General features: G+C 41.3%; 1 protein-coding gene across 7 annotated transcripts in view; it reads left to right on the top strand.

Annotated features, from left to right (window-relative positions):
- The window catches only part of REPS2 (RALBP1 associated Eps domain containing 2), a 150149-nt gene that overhangs the window by 58892 nt on the left and 67169 nt on the right, over nucleotides 1-24088 (top strand). For all 7 annotated transcript variants that reach the window (XM_084631749.1, XM_084631746.1, XM_084631747.1 and 4 more), the window contains exons 5-9: nucleotides 1079-1176; nucleotides 5184-5319; nucleotides 8114-8177; nucleotides 11631-11773; nucleotides 17895-17989. In XM_084631749.1, coding sequence (XP_084487875.1) covers nucleotides 1079-1176; nucleotides 5184-5319; nucleotides 8114-8177; nucleotides 11631-11773; nucleotides 17895-17989 — 536 coding nt within the window. The remainder of the gene's footprint in view (nucleotides 1-1078; nucleotides 1177-5183; nucleotides 5320-8113; nucleotides 8178-11630; nucleotides 11774-17894; nucleotides 17990-24088) is intronic.

The following is a 24088-nucleotide window of genomic DNA, read 5'->3' on the forward strand; positions in this document are numbered from 1 at the left end:
ATGTCTCAAATCAAGAAGTGATGATTGTGTGTGTGTGTGTGTGTGTGTGTTTCTGAGGAAATTAACAGTTCTAATACCAGCCATTTCAGTTGTTTGTCATATTATACTGTTGCTGTATTTGCATTCTAGTTACTCTTCTGCCTCTTAATGTGCACAAGACAAAGCTAAAGGGTGGAACATTTAGACATTGACAAGTGCATAATTTTTATAGCTCAGTTTAACTATTATTTTCTTATCTGTATTTGCAGTACATACTTAGGACCCTGGAAATATCGCCCATTAGAGCCCTTTTCTGTTTCCACTCTGGAAATGCTGAATTTACTTGAAATGTATGGGACTATTTTGTTAAAAAGTAACTTTGGCCTGTAGTAACTTTTCTCTGGAAAGCATCTGTTTTTGAATAAGAAAATCATTATTGATGTCAGCACATCTCCTAGAAAAGGGTGTGATTGCTATATACAGGGTAGGAAGCAAAAAACTTTGGGGTTTAAAGGGGTCTAAAAGTAGGAAGCTTATTGTTTTTGTTTTCAGTGTTCTGGCAATTGAATGATCAACAACCATAAAACCCAGGTATTTAGGATCCAGAGAATTTTCCACAGTCAAATCAACAGTTTTGTACAGATCAAATCAATGTCTAATGCTCTTCCTTGACAATGTCCTCTTTAAACAAATTAGATTTAAATAAAAAAGTTGAAAAACCTAAATCTCTTGAAAATGACAGTTGAGAATTCACTATATTCATTAGTTAGCTGATTTACTGTAATAGTTTATTTTAGGGCTGCTGCAGGTTGTCATGCAAATATGCATTTCAACAACCGTTAAAGCAATTAATGCCAGTCTGGTAGGATGAAATGACAACTTCTATTGTTAATGCCTAAATATTAAAGAAGAGAAACTATGATATAGGAGTAGAGCATGTAGTTAGGGCTTTGGGTAAGGGGACAGAATGGCCTGTAGTACAATAGTATTAAGCTTAATGAACCTCTGTGTTGTAATGCTTAATTTCCAGTTTGAACTTGTGGAACCTTATTGATTCGTCTGATAATACATATATATATATTTCTTTAAACTTTCATAGTTCCTTATGAAGCTAGACATTCTACACAACAACAAGATGGACCAGCAACGGGAAATTATGCATCCAAATCTGCACTTGTACATTCCTCTCTTAGTCGGGTAATGAATTGCATGGTGATTAAATAAATGAATAAAACAAAAAAAAGAAATGCATGAAGTTCTAGTTCTTGTCACCTAGTAGTGGTGCTTTTTGAAATAAGTGGGGATATTAGTCCCAGTAACCTAGACAGGTTCCATTTTGAATAAACCTGGACCAAAATCTCCCTGCAGTTTTAGTTGAGTAAAGTATTCTTCGTTATTTTCACTTTATATAATCTTCATTTTGTTTCTCTTCTGCAAAGGTTTCCTCCTAGTCTCTACTGCCAGGCAAATATGGTCTTTATTTTGCAAGTAAGAACAGAAAGGAAGACTGGGGGGTTCAGCTAAGCCCAAATTTAGGTTTTGTAAAAACTATATTTTACAAAGTTTAACATGAATACAAATGTTTTCAGAAATTTAAATATAAAAATTCTTCCATTGGATTTTTTTGTTTTGTTTGTTTAAATAACAACACTCCCCTCTGGTATTTGCAGCTCATTGATTGGTGCATCCTTCTAGTGTAGGAGAAATATAAAGCAAAACTGACTGGAAAGCAAATTGAAAATGACTAGTTCATTTTCATTGTTTAAGCTGAGTGAAATTCAAATGTAAGCAAACAACATAAATATTGGAAAATTAGACTGAGATTCTTAGATCAGAAGTGAAAGAATTGTAAGTTATTAATAATGCAAGAAAAACATCTTTAATATATATGAATTTAATTGAGATTTTTTTTGTCTTGATCTAGTGCGTTATCCCTGACACCCTCACACTGCCATGACCTGATATCCAGCTTCTCTGTAGGAAATCATTCAAATTTGTAAACCCAGTTTACTGTCTCAATCATCCCAATCCTGATAAAGAAGTTTAGGTGGGATGTTTTGTTTGCTTTACTTAAACTGGTCCAGTGTTTCCCTGTTGGCTTCAAAACCGTAACTCTGCAAACTTTCTAATTTGTCTATTGTAAATTCCCTATTACGGCCACAGATTTTTGGCCTTAGGTAAAATATTGCCATGCTTACTAGCAGAACTGCTTTTAAATGTAAGTGGCCATTTTTTGGCTGTGCTCTCACTCCCTCTACCCCATAACATAAGAACAACATGAGGCATGGATAGATGATTTGGGATGGAACGAGTTTTTCGAGCAGAGTCAGTTTCCCCCTCCCTCCAGCCCATGTCTACTTAGTACGCAATGGACTGCAGCTCCTACAAGAATTATTCATCTTTTATATCTTGCCATATTGATTAGGTTGTATTCATGTTTTTTACCTGTACAGGCAAATATCGTGCACTGTAAAACCTATTTGTCAGTGTTCCATTTATGCATTTCAATAATTCTGCACCAAAAGAATTCTACAAGGCTATCTAGAGCTCCATCACATAGTAGCCAGGGATAATTTTGAATGCTTCCTTTTGTTTAAAGCTTGCCAACTATATCTATATTTTTGTAGACAGAAGTTATGAAAACAATGCACTCTAAACTGGAGCAGAGTAGGTTGACCTGTAATATTCTATTTCTTCTTTGTTCTGCTACTTGCATTCTATTTTAAACTGCCTTGAAGAACTGGGACTATGATTGCTTGATCAGCTGGTTTGAATAAGGTCAATAATTTTCATTGTTTCAGTACTGACACCATTTTTTCTAGGATTATGTAGAAATTACACAAAATAACATAGCTGTTCAACTAAAGTAGTATGCATGGGAGAATTGTAGAATGTAGCATTATGGGGATCAAAGACACTAATGAAGACAGACGGGGTTGGCCTTTGACCTATCAGCTTCTCTTCCTCCTCTGCCTCCTTTGTTCGACCGGTTGCTCTGCTTCAGTTTAAGGCAATTACCCTTTTTCCACAACTCAGCTGCTGCAGAAAATAAAAAAGGAAGCAGCACACCATAAGGAAATCCTGCCTGGTGTGTATGGAGAATTCAGGCCAAACGTGTAGGAGTAAAGTAAAATAACTTTGTGGCCTGTCATCGGCCTTGATGATGATGATATTTTTCTAAAGTCTTTCCATGTTGGATCTTAAAGAGCTTTAGGAAGATTAATTACTAGATCTAGTCAAATGTTTTTAATCAAAACTCTTCAATGCAAAATGGCTTTTTGATTTAAAAAAAAAAAGAGGCTTTTTGATAAAAAATACTTCAAGCTTCTCAAGAATCCAAATAGTGTACTGAATGTTGAGTCCAACTTTGATGAAAATTTCATGACCACAAAAATGTTTTTGATAAGATACCGCATACTTGAGTTACAAGCCCAGAGTCCAGGTTCTTCTGAGTATTTTTTTAGTTGGATTTTGCACACTCTGTTTATCTTGTTGGCTGCGTAAGATATACATTAGATATATTTCTTCAGATTTCTCACCATGGTAACCAATGGTGCAGCTTCACCAGTAGAACCAACTGTGGGGGAATTTGTATAGGCCAGATTGACCACTGGCATTTTTAGTCACCGAGTTGTCTAATCGTGCTAAGAGCAAATCTAGATGACATGGTGGTTGAAATGCCAAATGTTACCAGTGGCCTGTCCATACTACCTCACCAATGGCAGCAATGGCGGATAATAATTTTAAGGAAAAAAAAGCCTAGTGTAGACAAAGCCATTGTGAATTGCCACTGGTTTCATGAATAAGACTATGAGCCTGATTCTCATTTATACCAAGGCCCTGTTACACTGCTCTGGAGTGTAAAGGTGCCTCAAAGTGGGTATGAATTACACGTTTACACATCAGCACTTTGTAAAAGGATCTTAGTACAAATGAGAATAAAGCCACATGACTATTAGGGTTGCTTTTTAATCACCAGTCACGTTTTTTTGTTCCCCGTGTCCGTCTACTACAGAGCAAAACTTCTCCATGAATTTTTACAAACTTTGCTCTATGGAAGAGTGACCTAGGTTTTTAAAAAGAAAAGGAGTACTTGCGGCACCTTAGAGACTAACAAATTAGCCGTATGGAGTAAAAAAAATAAAATTTGTTAGCCTCTAAGGTGCCGCAAGTACTCCTTTTCTTGTTGCGAATACAGACTAACACGGCTGCTACTTTGAAACCTAGGTTTTTAAGCTGTTCTAAACTATGGTCTCGTTAATATTAAACAGTTTTAAAATGTTTATTGAACTGTAGACTTTGGCTTGAAATAATATAACCTCAGGAATTTAATTTTTTTAAAATCAATGGTTAACTTTTTTTTTTGACATAGGAAAACCTCAGCTGATTCATGGGAAACATGTATCTAAAACATCATGTCTTTTAAACCAATAAATCTCACATAATTTCAAACCAGCACAAAGTACTATTTTGTGATATTTCCTGTTTTGAGGATCTTTTAACACATTTTTAAAACAAAGTCACATATTTGAGTTTGAGCACGTTGACAGTCTGGCCAGAGGAGTGGTTTTAAACTTTGCTGGAGCATGTAGCTTATTCTTTCCTACATTCTGTCGCTAAAATATTTTGACACGCAAGTCAACGCATTTTAAATGTTTGCTTCTTTCCACCATAAGAGTGATGCTCACAACATTCAATGCAAACAAACAAACACAACCTTATACAAATCAATCTTAAAAAAAAGTAAATAAATACAGTTAAAAAAAAAACTTATCTAATCAGTGTCCCCCCAATGGAGACATTCCAGTGACCAAATTGAGTTCACTCGGGACTTCACTGTTGCTATCTATTTTATGTGGAAGGCATTCAGATGCTTTGGTGATGGGTGCAATATAAAACACCAATATGAGGCGATAGATCTTAATGCATGACTAGATGGAGTGATCTTTCTGCCTTCAACAGTAGTTGGGTTTGTTTTTTATTTTAGCTTCATTCATGTGAAACTTCCTGTAGTTCTCTGAGCAAATGGACATGTATAATAAGCCCTAACTATAAGAGCTATTAATCAACTTGAGCCTTTCTGCTCCCATTTCTTTAAAAAATGGGCCTGCTAGATGTGCAGACTGACCCTTACTTCTTAAAATGTCTGTGTATGTTGCTTTTTCACGCAGTTTTGCAAGTGACTTTTTTCCCTGTCTTTGAAGTCTCTTTCAGTAGAGAGGGAGCCACAGGACAGCAGTAATTACCCAGATGACCCCTGGAGGATAACTGAGGAACAGCGAGAATATTACATCAACCAGTTCAAATCCCTACAGTCTGATCTGAACTCTTTCATTTCAGGTAACATTTACTAAATAATATATATGTGCAGCAAAACAACCAGGATGAAAGGCCTGAAAATTAAAGCAAAGTACAGTAGATAAAGGGAGAGCTTCTTGAGTTATCTTTAGATCAGGTTTGTGCTCCAGACAGGGTCGATTTATTTATTTATTTATTTGTTTTTTAGAGTAACAACTTTTTTAAAAATTACCATCCTACCCACTGCATTTTGTCTCTTTTTTGCTACCCACCCAGTGTTCAAATTCTTGGGGGTGCCCAAAAATATAGGCCAGCAACCCTCTTCTCCTCTGCTGCCTTCTCCTTGCCCCACTGAGGGGGCAGTAACTACCTGCATCCAGCACCTGCTCACCCAGCACTGCAACCCTAACCCAGGTCACAACGCCATATACTCAAACTGCCTCGCCCTCCAAATCCTCTTTCTCTCTCCCAGGGCCTGCAACCCTAGGCCCGCAACCCATCTACAATCTTCCTGTGACCCACTGAATCACTGAATTAAAGCATTAAAATAATACAGTGGGTAACAAATAGTTTCTTTGAAGAATTTTTAAAAATTCGTGGTTCTACTGTTAAAGATGACTCTAAAATGGGTTACAGGTTAAATGTGTATTTTAATACCACATGCTCTCTGTTTACAGGTAAAATATTTTTTCTTAATTGCTAGCCCTGCAAACTCACCCTGGGATCTGAGAGCCAAGCTGAGTTAATTCTTTCTTGTGTGTCATCATCAGAAATAAATGTTCTGCAGGACAAATGCTGTCCTCACTTACAACTTTGCAACCCAACTGTCTTCAGAGAGTTTATACAAGTGTCGTTGATTGGAATTTAGCAACAACAAAAAAATCTTTTTATGATGCACAAGGAGGACTAGAGTCCAACTATTTCTCTCAGCTGTGGTGGCTGCAGGGCTAAGAGAAATACAAAAATAAAAGAAATCTATATTTGTCACTAAAATTAATTGATATGATTCTAAACACACACTGGGAGTAGATCTTTTGAGGAAGAATGTGTGAGTTTTGCACACTAATTTTTCAGAGTTGAAACACACAGTTTAAAAATTCAGTGTGAACTTCAGGAAAGCATCTGCAGTTACAGGACAAAAAGTTAAAATAAATTGTTTGAATCTGAAGACAGTATTTGGGGCTCAGTCCTGCAAAGTGCGAAGCTCTGGCCTGATCCATAAAAACACAAGAATATACTTAACTACTTTCCTATTAAAGTCAGTGGGACTGCTTAGGTGCTTAAAGTTAAGTATCTGTTTAACTGTTCTACAGGATCATATCAGGATGCTCAGCACTATGTAAGATTGAGTTGTTGGCCCTTAAGCGGTTAAATGTAAACCCTGCATAGCACACACATGGTAACAGTGTTGTAACTGATCTTAAAAATCAGATTTTCATTCTGGCCAGACTGCTTGTGAGAGGAGTTATTCTAGGTACTGACAGTTAGTCTGGCAAGGAAAAAACACAGATTTTAACTACAGGCATTTTGACTATGTCCTCTGAGGTTATATTATTGCAATTCAGTACTTTGGGATTCAGGAATTCTGACCCCAGACAAAAGTTTTAAAATAATTGCTTGATCTTGGCAGAAATTAGCACTTCATCAGTTTTTTTCCCCTTGGTTAAATCTTCTCCAACTGATCTTCCTAGTAGAAGGGAAAAGAAAATGGAAGTTCAACACATAGAGGATTTCCCACAAAGCTGCATATAGTCAACTTTGTTTATAATAGAATGCAGTCTTTAAAATATGCAAGATGTTTGCTCTATCTATTCCGAGAGAGAGCCTCATAGGGCCAGACATTGCATTTCATGCACACCCAGATTTACTATTAACTGTAGTGGGAGGCAGAATTATAGATCTGTATATAATGGCTCTGAATGGGGTTGGCCTTACGTTTTTCAGGCTTATGTGAAGTAAAATGTGCAAGGATCTACGGCAGACTTTTGCTACCCCTGTAGCCTATTTGCATGAGACAGTGTTGGGCAGCTGGCTGTGTGGGATGTGTAGTGAACTTCTTATCACTGCAAAGGGCTCAGCAGGGGTTTGTTGGCTGGGAGGGAAATCAGATTGCTTATTATGGGAGGGCTATGGAGGATGTTCACAACTGGTAGTGAAGATTGTAGCAGGATGCTTAGCTGGTTCCTCTTATTTTTCTTTCATGATGGTAGGGCTGCAGCAGGCCTGAAAGCAGAGAAAGTCACTGTGGGAGTAGCACAGATGGCAGAGGGCCATTTGCTGCCATATACTTGGCATGTGATTAGAAGCATCCTTTTCTCTGGAAAGGAAGCCATTTAGCTCCATTTTCCTTTCTTTGTATTCATAATGGCATACTGATGATGATAATGGTAATACTGAGGCTTGTTTTCATCCATTAATATTTTTCCCACATGGAGAGAAGTGGAGAAATGAGGTCAACCGCTCTGCCTGGCCTGTCCCATGTTAGTTACTCACCAAGAGACAAATGGCCAAGCAGCTATACTCATTCCCAACAATCAAAGTGTCTGTTGAATGTGAAATAACCAGCTGCTGATGCTGTTGCAGCTTTATAGAAACACAAGCAAAATCAGATTGGAAGATGAATATCAAATGCCAAGCAATCCTTGTGGCACCTTAGAGACTAAAAAATTTATTTGGGCATAAACTTTTGTGGGCCCACGGAAGCTTATACCCAAATAAATTTGTTAGTCTCTAAGGTTCCACAAGGTTTCCATTCTTTTAATTGTTTTTGCTTATATGGACTAACACGGCTACCCCTCTGAAACCTTTCAAATGCCTGTTTCACTGTTCTTGACAGGTTCCGTGGCTAAGAATTTCTTCACAAAATCCAAGCTTCCCATCCCAGAGCTTTCTCACATATGGTGAGTACTGTAGTGTAACTGAGAATATAGATGCTGGTTTTAAAAGACATTTTAGCTCAAGAGTTCTTGTTAGATTAAAATAGTGTCTTTAGAGTAATTCCAAAAAAAAAACCACCCCAAAAAAACCCCCAAACAGGAGTACTTGTGACACTTTAGAGACTAACAAATTTATTAGAGCGTAAGCTTTGAGTAATTATAATTATTGCTCTTATCAAAATCACTTTCAGGTCCAAGCAGCGGGGTGTGTGTTGATCCTCCTGGCATGCTTGTTACCTTTTTAGAGCTACTCTTCTACTCAGCAGGACTGCAGATATTTCAATAGCAATATAAATGATAGCTGTTCTTAAGAATGTTATAAGAAACATCATTAGCTCAATGAACAGACATATTTCATGAAATGCTTTAGAAGAAAAACATATTTGGAATATTTTAGATGTGTTCAGTTAGCTTTATGTATCTGGCTGTGATTTGTCAGATGAGGCCTAATTAATACCTAATTTTTAATAATACATCTGCATAATTCATCAGTGCTTTATTAACAAGCCAGCACTCTTGCTTTTAATGAGTTTGTTTAGAGACCATTGCAGATGGCATTGTATACAATACAGTTTATAAGGATCTTGTTGTATTTCCATAAGCATAATGGTTCTTGTATCGTCATCCTATCTTGACATGAGGAACAAACTTTTCTAAACATTCACCAAAAATGCTGATAAAGAGAACTTTTATTTCACTTTATCTATATACTTTTATGAAGACAGATTTTAAGAAAAGCTTGCAAGAGCCCAAACATCTGTTGGGTTCAGAGAATTTGCCTGGAATAGTTTCAAAGCTAGTTGTGAATCATGAAAAAAAAAAGGGCTAAAGAAACATTCTCTGGAGAAAAATAAGCACTGGAATTTAATTTAAAAGTTATTTAAGAAAAACTGGTTAACCCACTATGATAACCAAAAACATTTTATTTATGTTACTAACATTAATTGTGCTCTGTATAGCATAACAAAATAAAATGTTCCTTTCTAGGAGCAATTTGAAATCTTGCATGATATAATTCATCAGGCAAAAACTCCTTTGCTAAAATTGAGAAGCATTTCAATCTTATTCACTGTAACCTTGACTGCTTGAAACATTGTCCCTTCACTTTCAAACAGTGATGAAGTAACTATTGCTCTATTTTAGTCATTATAGTAATACTAAATGAATTCTAATATTTTCCAGAAGGTGTATGCTATGAAACTGTATTCCTGTGCTTCAGAATTCCTCTGCTGTTGTTTGACGCTTAAACTAAGGGCTTGGTTACAGTTGCGAGTTACAGCGCAATGAAGGAGCCCCCGGGCACATTAGCTCACTGGCAAGGCACATAATGGCTCTGACTCCGCGGCTACAGCGCTGCTGGTACTCCACCTTGGCGAGTGGACTAACGTTTGCTGCGGCCCCGCTGGAGCGCTGCGCCACCAGTGTGAACGAGGTGTTGCATTACTGCGTTCTGATCAGCCTCTGAAAACGTCTGTTATGCAGACAAAACTACACAGGATTGTTTCAGGGGACAAGACAAGATGTCATGCTTATTACAACACAATTTGATTTATGACCACTAACTAATATCCAATACCGATGTGTATACACCCCCCCACCCTCATGTTCTGCAGCTGCTGTATAGTTACCAGTCCTGAATGTAGCTTGAGTTCGTGGCTTGGGTTTGTAGCTTGTGGCGGCTAACTGGTCAGGAAAGCTGGGCACAAGGAAGAGCTGGGTCTCTGTTGGGCATGCACCGATGCCCTTCCATGTTGGCAGCAGAATGTTACCCTCCAAAGTCTTTCATCTCATCCATCCTTTATGTAGGCTTTAGTTTGAATCCAGAGTCTATAGGTCTTGCTGTGTCACACTGCCTCTGGGTTCGGTGTGATTGATTACCCATCAATTGCAGACATGACTTTCAGCCTAGGACCTGGCTTTGATGTTTCTTCAATTGTACTTTTGTTCTTTTCTTTTGAGGGTGGACTCCTCCTACTTTGTCAGGGCTGTTGTCTGCATCTTCAGCTGTTGGGTGTTTACACTTTATTTCATTAGGACAGGCTGGGGCTGGAGGTTGATTCCATCATCCATACATACCTCATTCACACGTCTAAACTAAACTAATCAGATTACAGCAGGGTTTTGCAAAAATGGAGTGAGCATTTTAAAATGGAGTTTGAGTTATAATATGGACAAGTGTAAGGAATGGCAAACAGTGAGCAGAAGTTACAAGGTTGAAACAGTGCAAATTTCAGTGATTTAAGCAGCAATTGGATTAAAGGGTGAAACTCAATTAGCGAGTTGTTGTTTCATTCATAAAACTTTGCTTAAGAAGTTACAGTAATAAAGTGAACAATTAAAAACAATTTCACTGATCAGTTCTACATGTCCCATAATTCCCTTAAGTCAAGTGGCCAGTCTTGTCATTATTTTTGAATTGCTGCAGGAATGCGGATATGCCCTTTGAAAGCTCCATTTCTGACAGCTGGCTTGCTTATCTGCTTCGAGACAAACCAAGCCATTAGTGTGGAATGCTGTGTGTGAGAGAGAGGGGGAGGGGGGAGGTCTGCTGCTGTCTGAACTTACAAGACAGCATACTGACATGCTCTCAGCCCCCCAAAAACCCAGTCTCTCTCCCCCCACATACACACAACACACTCCCTGTCACACTCCACCCCCCCCCATTTGAAAAGCATGTTGCAGTCACTTGCATGCTGGGATAGCTGCCCATAATGCACCGCTCCCAATGTCGCTGCAAGTGCTGCAAATGTGCCCACGCCAGCGCGCTTGAAGCTGTCCGTGTGGACAGACTGCAGCGCTTTCCGTACTGCGCTCTCTGAAGGCTGGTTTAACTCGAAGCGCTCTACATCTGCAAGTGTAGCCATGCCCTAAAACTAAACTGACAGCAATGCTAACGGGCTGTTTAATGCTAACATTCCAAACTGCCACCAGCATCAGTCAATCCGGCTGTGCAGCTTTTAAGGCCAGTCTACACCTGGTAATTAAGCACTTTCTGAAAACTGTTTGCATTGATCGGTCTGCCTGAAACATTACCGAATAGGGTTTAAGTGCTAGCATAGACCAACTGAACTGTTGTCAACACCATTTCGGAAAGAGAGATTGAATTTGGATACTCAAATGTAATTTCTTGACAAATTTCAGCTTTTGAAATACCAGATAGAAAATATTGGATGATGTGGCATAAAGAGAAAGCACTTTTTTCCCATATAAAATCTTCCTAGTATTGGAAAGTCAGGTTGTTCCACTTCTCAAAGGGAAATGTTTAAAAAAAATAAACAGTATTTTTAAAAAAAATTCCACTTACTTGGGAATTGTTACCTTTTTACATAAAGGATATACTGTGTGTGTGTGTGTGTGTGTGTATGTATATGCTTCATTCCTGCAGTGGCTCAAAAAATGTGAATACCATGTTCACAGGGAGCTGAGCGATGTAGACTGTGATGGAGCGCTGACGCTGCCAGAATTCTGTGCTGCATTTCACCTCATTGTTGCTAGGAAGAATGGTTATCCATTGCCAGATACGCTGCCGGAGACCTTACTGCCAGATTACCTTCACCCAGGTGAGGCTGTGATATTCCTGTACCATTTCAGAAACTCATCAGTCACCCAGAACAGCCTTTTTTAGTAAGAGACAAAGATTTAGCTAGAAGCTGAGTAGTACCTCTCAATGTAGCTTGATAAAATATTCATTTTTAGTTATGCTTAAAGGGAAAATGCTAAAGAAGAACCAAAAAATAATTTTTTTTTTTAAAAAAGGAGCAGCAGCATATCTCTGTGAAGGAGCACACCTGTACACTGACAAAGAGGGGAGTAATAAGCTCCTCTGGGCCTGTTCAGCACCAATGAGGCACACCTGCAAGGCTTGTTCTGGAGCTGATTGGGGGCGTGGATGTTCAAAAGGAAAAACCTGCCACAGGAAAGAGGGCGGGGGATGTGAACAGGGAGAAGGTTGCCCCGGCCCAGACAGCTGAGACAAGCCTGCTGTGACAGGGTTGGGCCGGATGGCTACAGGAGAGTAATAGAAGGCAGATATGTTAACCCCAGGTTAAGTAGGTCCCTTTTCCCTGGGTAAGGTAACAGGGAAGGTTCCAGAACAATCAGGAACCTTCTGGAGACAATTGAGACAGACAGGCTGATTAGAACACCTGCAGCCAATCAAGAAGCTGCTAGAATCAATTAAGGCAGGCTAATCAGGGCACCTGAGTTTAAAAAGGAGCTCACTTCAGTTTGTGGTGCACGTGAGAGGAGCTGGGAGCAAGAGGCACTAGAAGCTGAGAGTGAGAATGCGGACTGTTGGAGGACTGAGGAGTACAAGCATTATCAGACACCAGGAGGAAGGTCCTATGGTGAAAATAAAGAAGGTGTTGGGAGGAGGCCATGGGGAAGTAGCCCAGGGAGTTGTAGCTTTTGCACAGCCCATTCCAGGACCACTCTAGATAGCTGCATTCCACAGGGCCCTGGGCTGGAACCCGGAGTAGAGGGCGGGCTCGGATTCCCCACAAACCTCCCAACTCGTGGTCAGACACAGGAGTCGTCGAACTGGACTGTGGGTTCAGAAAAATGGCCAAGCTGAGGGCTGCCGTGAAGCTCCAAGGCAAGCAAATCCGCCAATAAGCGCAAGACCCACCAAGGTAGAGGAGGAACTTTGTCATGCTGCCCAAAGGGAAACAGCAATAAGTCTCACTTCTCTGAAGCTGCACGGCCCAGCCTCAGAGCAGCACACCTTTTGAGGAGGGGCTGGAGGTGGACCTCGGGTAGATTAAGATCTAAGGGCTGACCCAGGAAGACTGCCTAAGTTCCAGGTCACCCTTGTGTCTTTTCAATTTTCTATAGTCTCCTCTCCCCTATAAGGGAAGAAAGAGGGGAGAGGACTTTTCTTCGTTTGTTTGTTTGCTCCAAGATCCCCTTGGGCATCGGCTGAGGGGAGAGAAAGACAGTACGAGGATTTGAAGTGGGGTCTGAAGGGAACTTGAGGGGACCCCCTCCACCCCCAAAGTCTCTGTTCCCTATAGGCTGTCTCCATGTTCTGTTGAAATACTAGAGTCTACTAGAATTCTACTGTCTAGATTCTACTAACCTGAGGCATAGCTAGGAGTGGCAGATGTCAGTAGATCTGTGGCAAATCTGGATGTCACAAGACTTCACATATGAAGTAGGTGACTTTTAGCTTATGTGTTGTCTTGCCCTAATGACTCTTGGAGGCATGTTTGAAATGATGGAATATTACTGACCTGCTTTACAGGTTATCTTGAATGCTGTATATGTTTACTGGTTTTAGCAGAGCTCAAATTTTTCTATAACTCATTTTCCTGATCTGCCATTCCTATTGTTAATATTTTATAATTAACAGTGAGATTTCACCAGTTTGTGTGGGATGGGGATAAATGAGTCTACAATGTGTAGTATACCTCACTACTGAGGTACAGTTGAGCGATATTGACATATGTTGTCAATTTTCATTACACATTAACACTGAAGTGCATACCCTTCCATTAAAAAATGTGCACAGCTTTCTCGGGTGAGGAGGATTAATTACTGATAATAGTTACAGTGCTAAGGGATAATATATAAGAGCTAATAAAATCTCCATTAAATTTGCTGGCACTATTAAAGGAGAGGAAAAGAGCAAATCAAGTTGTAGTTAAAAAAACTAAATGTCCCCCATGTATCAATTCACTGAAGTAATTTCTGTCAGATTCCTGTTCTCTACAATCCACCATCTTCATATCCACGGGTATAAACCAGAGGTGGCCAACCTGAGCCTTAGAAGGAGCCAGAATTTACCAATGTACATTGCCAAAGAGCCACAGTAAAACGTCAGCAGGCCCTCATAAGCTTCCCCAGCTCCAGCCGACAGCCCTACCAATCGGTGCCTCCCCCTCCTTCCCCACGCCTCCCATCTGCTGCGATCAGCTGTTTTGCGGTGCGCAGGAGTCTCGGGGGGGGGGTGAGCAAGGGCATGGCAAGCTTGGGGGAAGGGGCAGAGGCCTTGGGGGAAGGGGTGGAATGGGGGCAGAGCCTGGGACAGAGCAGGGGGTTGAGCATTGAGCACCCCCCGGCACATTGGAAAGTTAGCGTCTGTAGCTCCAGCCCCGGAGTCAGCACCTACGCAAGGAGCCGCATATTAACCTCTGAAGAGCTGCATGTGACTCCAGAGCCACAGGTTGGCCACCCGTGGTATAAACTGTTTATGAAACATCAGCCTTCAAGATATTCTCATGATTAGTCTGCATAATCGTGTGTCATTATCACTATTGCCTCCATCTTCTGTCCCTCAGGATCTCCTTCCTGTTTGTTATGCTCGCTTCTAGTCTCATTTTAAATTAGACTGTAAGCTGTTCAAGACAGGGATCTTGTCTTTCTATACAGTGCCTTTCACTGTGGAACCTTGAGCATGTCATGATTAGGGCCTCTGGGTGCTACTGTAATAGAAAGAATTAGTAGTAGTAATAGGGCATTTCTCTGACCGCACTGTGAACCTCTCACTTGGCATGAATCAGGTTGTGTGTTTTCTAAGCTAGCCTTCCTCATCTCCATGTCTTCAGTTTTTCTCTTGGCTTCCTCCTATTGTCTTGAATTAAAACCAAATACTTGAATTGCATCCAGCTGTTCATAAATATCCACCAAGCTTTTATTAACTAAAGGCATTTCCACTGCAAATTTGAGAACAAAAGGCTAAATTGCAAACAGGTTTGTTTCTAGCTATTGCAGAATGTTTGTCATCCTACGAATAAAGAATATTTAAAAAATCTTATCAAAAAGTATTATAGTATTTAATAGATAACTTTTCTCTAGGCTCTTTAAGCCATCTCACAGAATTTAATAGGCAATTACATATCCTTACAAGAGAACTTTATAGGATAGTTTAAAAATATCAAAATCCTCTAGAGTTAGTACAATTTTCTGTAAAATTAAAGGGTTTTAGAATCTTTTCAGTAGAAAATTTCAGTGGAGACTAATGGTTTTGTCCCTATTACATAGTTTGGGACTTTTCTAGAAGGGACAACTGAAAATGGATAGCTCAGGAAGACAATACTGGAATACAATGTCTGACACGTCTAGGTCACTAGCTAGAAGCTAGTTTGTGCTGCTAATGACCGAGGGTTTGTCTTCAGCTGCCCTTTTTCACTGTAGCACTTTAGTGAAGACACTCCTATGCTGCCAGGAGAGCTTCTTCTGTCAGCGTAGTTAATCCACCTCTCTGAGAGGGGGTAGCTATGTCAGCAGGAGAAGCTTTCCTGCTGACATAGCACTGTCTATATGGGGGGTTAGGTCGGTATAACTATGTCGCTCAGAGGGGTGAATTTTTCACCACCTTTAGCGGTATAATTATGTCGCTCTAGGTCTGTAGTGTAGACCTGGCCTGAGAGTAGTCTGGTGACCTACATGAAGCGTATTTGGTTGTCTCTGTCTCGTTCCTGGCTAGAAGAAAGGTTCCAATATTAAAAAGAAAAGTCATCACCACAGTTTGCACTAGTTAGCACCTTTTACTGACAGTTTGAGCACAGAGCAAGGACTGAATGAGCATGGATAGTGTGTCTGCGTTTCTCTACCCTTTGAGGCGTTTCCTCCAGGTCATAGTTGAGACCCTTTGGCAGGATGGTGGGGGGAAGCTTGCATTGTTGCTGTCCATCTAATATCTGATCTGTTGATAGAGGACCTCAGTTTTCATTATGTCAGTTTGGCACTTCTAATATCTACTTAATTTTAATGAAAAAAAATACATGAGGAGAAAAAAAGGGAGAAGATCATGGCTGCTTATCGTCCTGGCCGATGGTGTCTCGCTGTGTCCTTGTGCTTCCTGATCTGCTTGTTGTAGCCACCTGTTGTCTATAGTCTTATATATTTAGATTGTAAGCTCTTTGTGGCAGGGACTGTCCCATTATTACATATTTGTACAGTGCCTAGAACAATGGGGTGCTGGCTTCCAGGCAGTACTATAATACATACAATTAATAATAACTGAAATCAGCATGCTTCTGTAAGCATCTTCTATGTAACTCCAAACATTACATTTTAAAAAGTAGGGCAGACAGTTGCCTGGGAGGTTTTTTCCCATATATTTTTTCCTCTTCTTTGCACCTAGTTTTTGTTCTGAGCTCCCCTGTTTGCACTGTGGCCTTCTATCTTCCTAAATGAGCTCTGTTTTGTTTCTTTTAAGCAGCAAAGCTTTTCAAGGGCTAACCATTAATTCTAGCAGTGATATTGGCAAAGTAGTTGAGGGATTTGACATTTAGCTAATACTTACAGCTCTACTTAGACAAGATTCACAGATAAAGATAGAGATTTTTGAAAGGAGAAGTGTGTATAGAAAAAAAAAAACCTTGCACAGTGAATCACACTCAGTACAGGCTTCTGAACCAACAACTTTTGGAATACAAATATAAATAAATAAATAAAGCAGTAGGGTGTGCTTCCCCATATATGTTATGGACCCTTTTTATACCCACTTCCAAGTACAACGCTAGAATTTATGACAACTCGGTATGAAACATTTTTTATGGGAGAAGTCCTGTACCATAGTTTAATGTCTATGAAATCAAGGTTTTGCTTGGCCATTTAGGAATGTAAGTCTATTTGATAGCAGTTCTCATTAGCCTGTTGTATTAAGTCCAGTATGGGGTAGACTGAGTCCTTTACTCATATGGCTCAAGCAGAATTTTCTGCATTTGATCGAAATGTTAAAAGTTTAAAATAAAAAAATGACTTGCAAAAGAAGCATTTAAGGATGAATGAATTTTGCTACTTACATGGCTTGTTTTGTGAACTACAAGTTCAGGGCTAAATTCTGTGCTGGGGTAACTCCCATTAAGAACTTGACCCACTGTGTTTTGCTTTGAAAGCTTTTCTTGAATTAAAATAAAAAAACATAAAGCTGATTGCCCTGTCTAGTAACCTAACTGTATTTTAAATTAATACAGATTTGTAAAAGCTTAGTTTGTTTGGAGGGACCAGATGCTAATCAGAAACTGGACTTGTGAATTGGTTATTCTGCTACTCAACATATTAATCTTAAGAAAAATAGTTTTCTAGCTACCAAGATGCTTCATGGTTTAAAGGGACTAATCCCTGAGGAGTGTTAGCAGAAGGGCCTGTGTATATAGAACAAAAACATGGGTGTTGCAAATGTTACCTTAACAAATTGCAGGGTTGTTTCTCCTGCTCCCAGTATTTACCTGATTGAAAACTATTAAAGATGATACAGACTGAAGCAAGTGTTGTGATTAGTCTTCGTGCTTTTCGCTGACATTTAGTTATATTGCGTAGTGTGGGTTCTAATACATTTTCCATTCTAGATAACACAAACAGGAAGTTGCAGGCCTGTCAAATAGGTTTTATAGTTCTAACACTCCAGTCTGTAATGCCAACTGTATTGACTCTAGATCAGTTGAAGAAAAGGCACAAATAAAACTTCAGTCACCGTTGTTTTTGGGTGGCTGAATAGTATCAAAATCTGTCCTCAATTTCACCCAATTGTTTCTACAATGTATTAGACTTATACATCACTACATGCTGTTACTTAAAAATAATACAAGAGAAAATGATTTTCTGTACAGTACTTATCACCTTGTTATCCAGATCAGATGCAGTATGAAGGGGTGGGGAAGAAAAATAATAATCTAATACATGTAAAATATGTGTGTTATTAAACAAAGACATGTATCTTTGCTTTCCCTCCAGCTTCCCTTAAGCCTAAACGTGACTGCGCATTATTGGATTCTTATTCTGACTCATTGCCAGTTAGTCAACAGACCAGGGACTTTAATCGAACTGAGGTAAGAAAATTACCCGAGGACTATAGTTACATTAAGGAATTTACATTAGTAGACCACCTAGCAATTATTACATCATACATATCTGTGGAATTTTCAAGTGGGCTATCTGTTTTTAAGATTGCCTTTTGTCCATCTTACTGTTCTTCTTTCAGCAATTCATTCAGTGACTGGAGGGGGTAGACCGGCCTCCTTTCAACAGGTGTGCCTGAGCGACACAGTCTACATCCTCCTCCTGAGGACTCTATGCTGTGACAAGTTGGAAGTCTGTGGGTCAAATGCAGGGAGAAAGTTGCATATTCTTTTCTTCTCAAGCTCTTGCCTTGCTGAGGTTGGAACAAACAATGGGAAAGAAGATCTGTGCTGCTGCGGAAGGCAATTGATCAGAGGACTCCAGATAGACTGGGGCATATTAATGCTATTGGGGATTGTATTGGCCAAAATGTTGGCCTTTGTCAGGGACAAGCTTAGTTCTAGTCAGGATCTCCTTACAAACCCTTCTGCCGTGTCACCTTGGCAGCACACTCCTCCTCAAAGATGCTTTCTTCCTATTTCAGAGCCCCAACTCCCATTTTGTCCCCAGAAATCCCATTGAAAGGGAATAAAATGTACCTTTCTCAGCTGTTCTGGTCTTTGCCCCCCCCAGTCTCTGGAGACCCCAGATTTGGTGCAATATGTAGCAACAGTTTGGGTCTACAGGTCTAAGTAAGCATGTGCTGCCTGCTGCATCCTCCTTCCCCTGCTTGACTTTGTTCTGTCGTGACCTGGAACAGCGGGAATTGATGCTCTGCCCTTTTTCACTTCAGTGGACAGATTTTTAAAAACGCTCAGCCCCCATTCAGGTATCTAAATGAAGCGGGCAGCACTTGAAAATTTCTCCACACCTAGCAGCTCCCATGGAGAAGAAGAGAGCAATGGGAGCTGCTGGGTACAGAGTGCTTCCAAAAATCTTGGTCCCAAGTTCCTTCTGGCTTCCCTGTGAAATATATCTCATCCATGGTCCTGCTAGTGCCACCAATGGAGATATCGCCACCCAGTCGGCTGTGAGGTGGTGGGCCGCTGCACCCCAGTCCATGCTACCTGCCTCCACTGCCGGTCATAATGCCACAGTCTATCTAGGTACCAGTAGTGGATCAGCACATCTAACTTTTGAATGATCCTGGCACCTCCCTAGGTTCAGGACCCAGCCCTGGACTAATCCAGGCCTGATGGACTGCCTAAAAAGAGAATGGTATTTTTATATCAATATAAGTACAGGCCAAATAACTGAGTTAAGGGGACAATAATTCAGTCAGAAGAACTTTAGAAAAGTAAGTAATCTCATGAAATTTGTAAACTTGAGAGGTTTAAAGGCCTAAAACCTGGAATAACCTTACCCGCCTCATGGTTGTTGCCATCCCATTGCACCTGGGTATGTCAATTCAGAGTTTGTAAGCTGTGGCATTTGAAGGTCTTAGCTTGTTAGGGTAGTGAATCAAGTGACAATTTGTGGACAGGGCTATGGCTCAGAATTGTTAGGCCTCTGAAAATTGGCATGCATTGCTGTTGCGGAAGTCCCTTCAAACTCTGCATCCAAATAAAATAATAATGGTACGTTATACCAGCTCAGTCCCAGGGCTGGTGTAAGGCTGTTCTCCAGTCACTTCATCCTCCCCCTTGTTATGGGGAAAACTCCATGGTCAAAACACAGCTCTTCTCTTAGCAAATGCAACTGTGCAATATCACCATCAGGCAATAGGCAATGTTTCATAATATTGCTGAGTTTTAGTCTCACTTTGCATGGTGTGATCATCATGTTTATCTCGTGGGACTACTTATATATGATCTTACCAGTGCCCTTTCTGCTCACAGGGCAATGTTCTGGGTACATCAGCTTGATTCAGAATAGCATTGCTATCGGTTTTTGAAAATGGTGCTTTTATTTTAGAAGTGCAGGTAGGTCTTTTACTGAAGCACAGATTTCTGGTCCTATTAATATGTTCACATGCTGTGAGGTTGATTAACAGTGGGGTGCCAGATTCTGCCACAGACCAACACTTCACTAGAACTTTTTCACTGTGTTTTAGTGTTGGAAAACTAATCAGTCCCTTGACAGTTTGACTTATTAGCATATATGTTTATTAATTTGCAGCTTAAGCAGAAGTCATGCTGAAAACACATACTTGCTGCTCCTCTACCAGAGTTTAATAAAATATTAACTGCATATTAGTACTGTATCAGCACAATACATTTAAAATCTTCTTTGCCACAGAGTATTTTTTGTCTTTGCTTTTATTTACTAAAGTATTTTGTATGATTTTCCACATTGATCTTTATAGATTTATCTAGACAATTATAATTTTTGTGACCAATTGTGTGTGTGACTTTTCTTTGCTCCCACCATCTCTGGTTTTGCTCATATGAGAGATGAAACAGTTTGGCCAAAAGGAATAAGCACAGCAGCTGGAGTCAGGAACTTCTGAGCTCTTTTTCTGGCCCTGCCACTTAATTCCTATGTGTCCTCAGGCAGTTCAACTTTTTTACCTCAGGCCTTGTCTACACTGGCAAGTTTCTGCACAGTAAAGCAGCTCCCTGCGCAGTAACTCCCGAGGTGTACAGGCTGACAAGTCACTTAGTGAGCAGAAACTGCACAGTTGCAGCACTGTAAAAAAAAATCACCCAGTTTTCTGCACTGGGGCTACAGTGCTGCAGTGACAGTGTAAAAAGAAAAGGAGTACTTGTGGCACCTTAGAGACTAACCAATTTATTTGAGCATGAGCTTTCGTGAGCTACAGCTCACTTCATCGGATGCATGCCGTGGAAACTGCAGCAGACTTTATTTATACACAGAGAATATGAAAAAATACCTCCTCCCACCCCACTGTCCTGCTGGTAATAACTTATCTAAAGTGATCATCAGGTGGGCCATTTCCAGCACAAATCCAGGTTTTCTCACCCTCCACGCCCCCACACAAATTCACTCTCCTGCTGGTGATAGCCCATCCAAAGTGACAACTCTTTACACAATGTGCATGATAATAAAGTTGGGCCATTTCCTGCACAGTGTAGGCACCCTGGTCGATTACAGCACTGCGATTGGCCTCCGGGCGGTGTCCCACAATGCCTTTTCTCACCTCTCTGGTCATCGGTTTGAACTCTACTGCCCTGCCCTCAGGTGACCAACCGTGAGCCCCACCCTTTAAATTGTGTGGGAATTTTGAAAGTCCCCTTCCTGTTTGCTCAGTGATGCGTGCAGTGGTCTCAGCACATCTTTCCAGGTGGCCATGCTTGCTCCATGCACCAGGCGATCCCCTGCTTGGAGCAACGCTGAGCTGCTGGACCTCATCAGCATTTGGGGAGAGGAGACTGTCCAGTTCCAGCTGTGCTCCAGACATAGGAATTATGATATCTACGGACAGATTTCATGATGCATGACAGAAAGGGGCCAAGACCGGGACACACTGCAGTGCAGGGTCAAAGTGACGGAGCTACAGAACGCCTACCACAAGGCGTGGAAGGCAAACGGCTGCTCCGGAGCTGTGCCCGTGAGCTGCCAGTTCTATGAAGAGCTGGACGCGATACTCTGTGATGACCCCACCTCCACAGCAAAGGCCGCTGTGGATACTTCTGTGGCTTGCCTGCCAGTCGAGGGTGGACCGAGCCAGGAGGAGGAAATATTGGACGAGGATGTGGCACGGGAGGGTGACCCAGAGACAGAGGATGACTCAGAGGTCAGAGATGCATGCAACCAGGAGCTCTTCTTTGCCCCGGAGGAGGCTAGCCAGTCACAGTTGTCAGAACTTGGCGAAGAACAAACAGGATAGGAGGCCCCTGGCAAGTGGCTTTGATTTTGGGAATCGCTGAGGCGAGTTGTTGGGGGCAGGAGGGTTGCAGAAAGCAGGTTTGTGTCTGTATGATACCACCACATGCCTAATCTGAGCAGCAGAACAGGTTCTTGATTGACTCCCTCACAACACAGGAATCTGCCTCGGAGATCTCCAGGAAACTCTCATGGAGATACTGGGCAATCTTCTGCCGCAGATTCTTTGGCAGAGCTGCTTTGTTTCTTGCCCCATTAAGGGTAACTTTCCTGCACTACTCTGGTGTCACTGGGGGGACACACCATTGCTCTCCACAGATGTGCCACATAAGGGCCAGGGCAGAAGCAGCAGTCTTGGAGAAGATCCTCCCTTGATTCCCTGCTCACCATCAAAAGCGAGATATCTTCCATAATGAACACAGCCTGTGGAAAATGTGGGGACAGGAATGATTACCAGGCCCCCCCTACAGTGCTGGCTGTCCCAAGAGCCACGTTCCCAGTGTACAGTATTATGGTCCTGGAACACTGATTTCCCCTGCCTCTGCAGTTACTCACCACTTTGGGGGTCTTGTGGCTCATGTGTGCTTGCCTCGGTCAGCCAGTTAATGACAGGTATGTGAATAGTGTCTGTGTTTTAAGTCACTGAATCAGTGTTGTGTGTTGCAAACAATACTGCTTCTGTAAACTGTGGCATTTCGACTTCACAGATATGACCTTGGGAGTCCAGCCCTCCCTCTTTGTTATCGCCGGCTGAACGGCTGCACAGAATTAGAAAGCGGCCAAGAAGAAGTAAGGAGGACTTTCGGCGTGAGATTATGATGCACTCCGCTGTCGAAAAACAAGAATCGAAGGAGTGCCGGAATAACGAGAATAGGGACCGAAAGGAGAACGCAGTGTGCCAGAATGAAGCCACGAAGCGGCTCTTAAAAGTTATGGAGCACCAAGCGGACAATCTCCAGGCGCTACTGCCACTGCAAACAGAGCAGCTCCGTGCCTGCCCTGTCCTGCAGCTGCTGTCACAAAACTCTTTCCCATGCGCCCCCCCAGACACCACCAACACACTCTTATTAACCTCCTGGCTCCAGTCTGTACCCATGGTATTCCATGCCTGCCCCGTCACAGTCCAGCCCTGCGGACTCCCAGTACCCACTGCACTCAACACCCATCTCTCTGCAGTTTAGCCCTGCTGAAGTACAGTACCCGCTGCACTGTACTCCAAAGGAGAAGGTTCCATGTGATACCTGGACATACACAAATCTTTAACCATCCTGGGGCCGCACCTCCTCCTGGGACCCTCCATTCCCCCATCCCCCACAGTATTGATGTGGTTTTTTTGTTTGTCTCTGTCATAAGTATAAAGGGAAGGGTAACCACCTTTCTGTATATAGTGCTATAAAATCCCTCCTGGCCAGAGGCAAAGTCCTTTTGCCTGTAAAGAGTTAAGAAGCTCAGGTAACCTGGCTGGCACCTGACCCAAAATGACCAATGAGAAGACAAGATACTTTCAAATCTGGAGGGGGAGGGAAAAGGCTTCTGTCTGTCTGTGTGATACCTTTGCCAGGAACAGATCAAGGATACAAGCCCTCCAACTCCTGTAAAGTTAGTAAATAATCTAGCTAGAAATGTTTTGGCTTGTGATATTCGCTGTGCTGGAGAATATGTGTATTCCTGTTTTTGTGTCTTTTTGTAGCTTAAGGTTTTGCCTAGAGGGATTCTCTGTGTTTTGAATCTGACTGCCTGTAAGATTATCTTCCATTCTGATCTTACAGAGTTGTTCTCTTATCTTTTTTTTGTTCTCCTAATAAAGATCTGTTTTTTAAGAATCTGATTGGGTTTTTTGGGTCTTAAAAATCCAAGGCTGGATTGTGCTCATCTTGTTTATTCTCAAGCCTCCCCAGGAAAAGGGGTGTAAGGGCTTGGGGGGATATTTTGGGGAAATAGGAACTCCAAGTGGTCCTTTCCCTGTTCTTTGTCTAAATCACTTGGTGGTGGCAGCATACTGTTCAAGGACAAGGCGAAATTTGTGCCTTGGGAAAGTTTTTAACCTAAGCTGATTAAAAATAAGTGTAGGGGGTCTTTCATGTGGGTCCCCACATCTGTACCCTAGAGTTCAGAGTGGGGAAGGAACCCTGACAGTCTCTCTCTTCCAGTTGTTGTTTTTAATAAAAGAATTGTGTTGGTTTGAAAGCAATCTTTATTCCATTAATTGAAAGCAAACAGAGCCCTGCAAAGTAACAGGCAATTTTCTTAAACCTTCATAGTGCATCGTCTGCATCAATCACAATCACCTCCTAGCATTACAA

The sequence above is a fragment of the Lepidochelys olivacea genome, assembly GCF_965140295.1.
Source record: "Lepidochelys olivacea isolate rLepOli2 genome assembly, chromosome: 1".
NCBI classification, from domain to species: domain Eukaryota; kingdom Metazoa; phylum Chordata; order Testudines; family Cheloniidae; genus Lepidochelys; species Lepidochelys olivacea.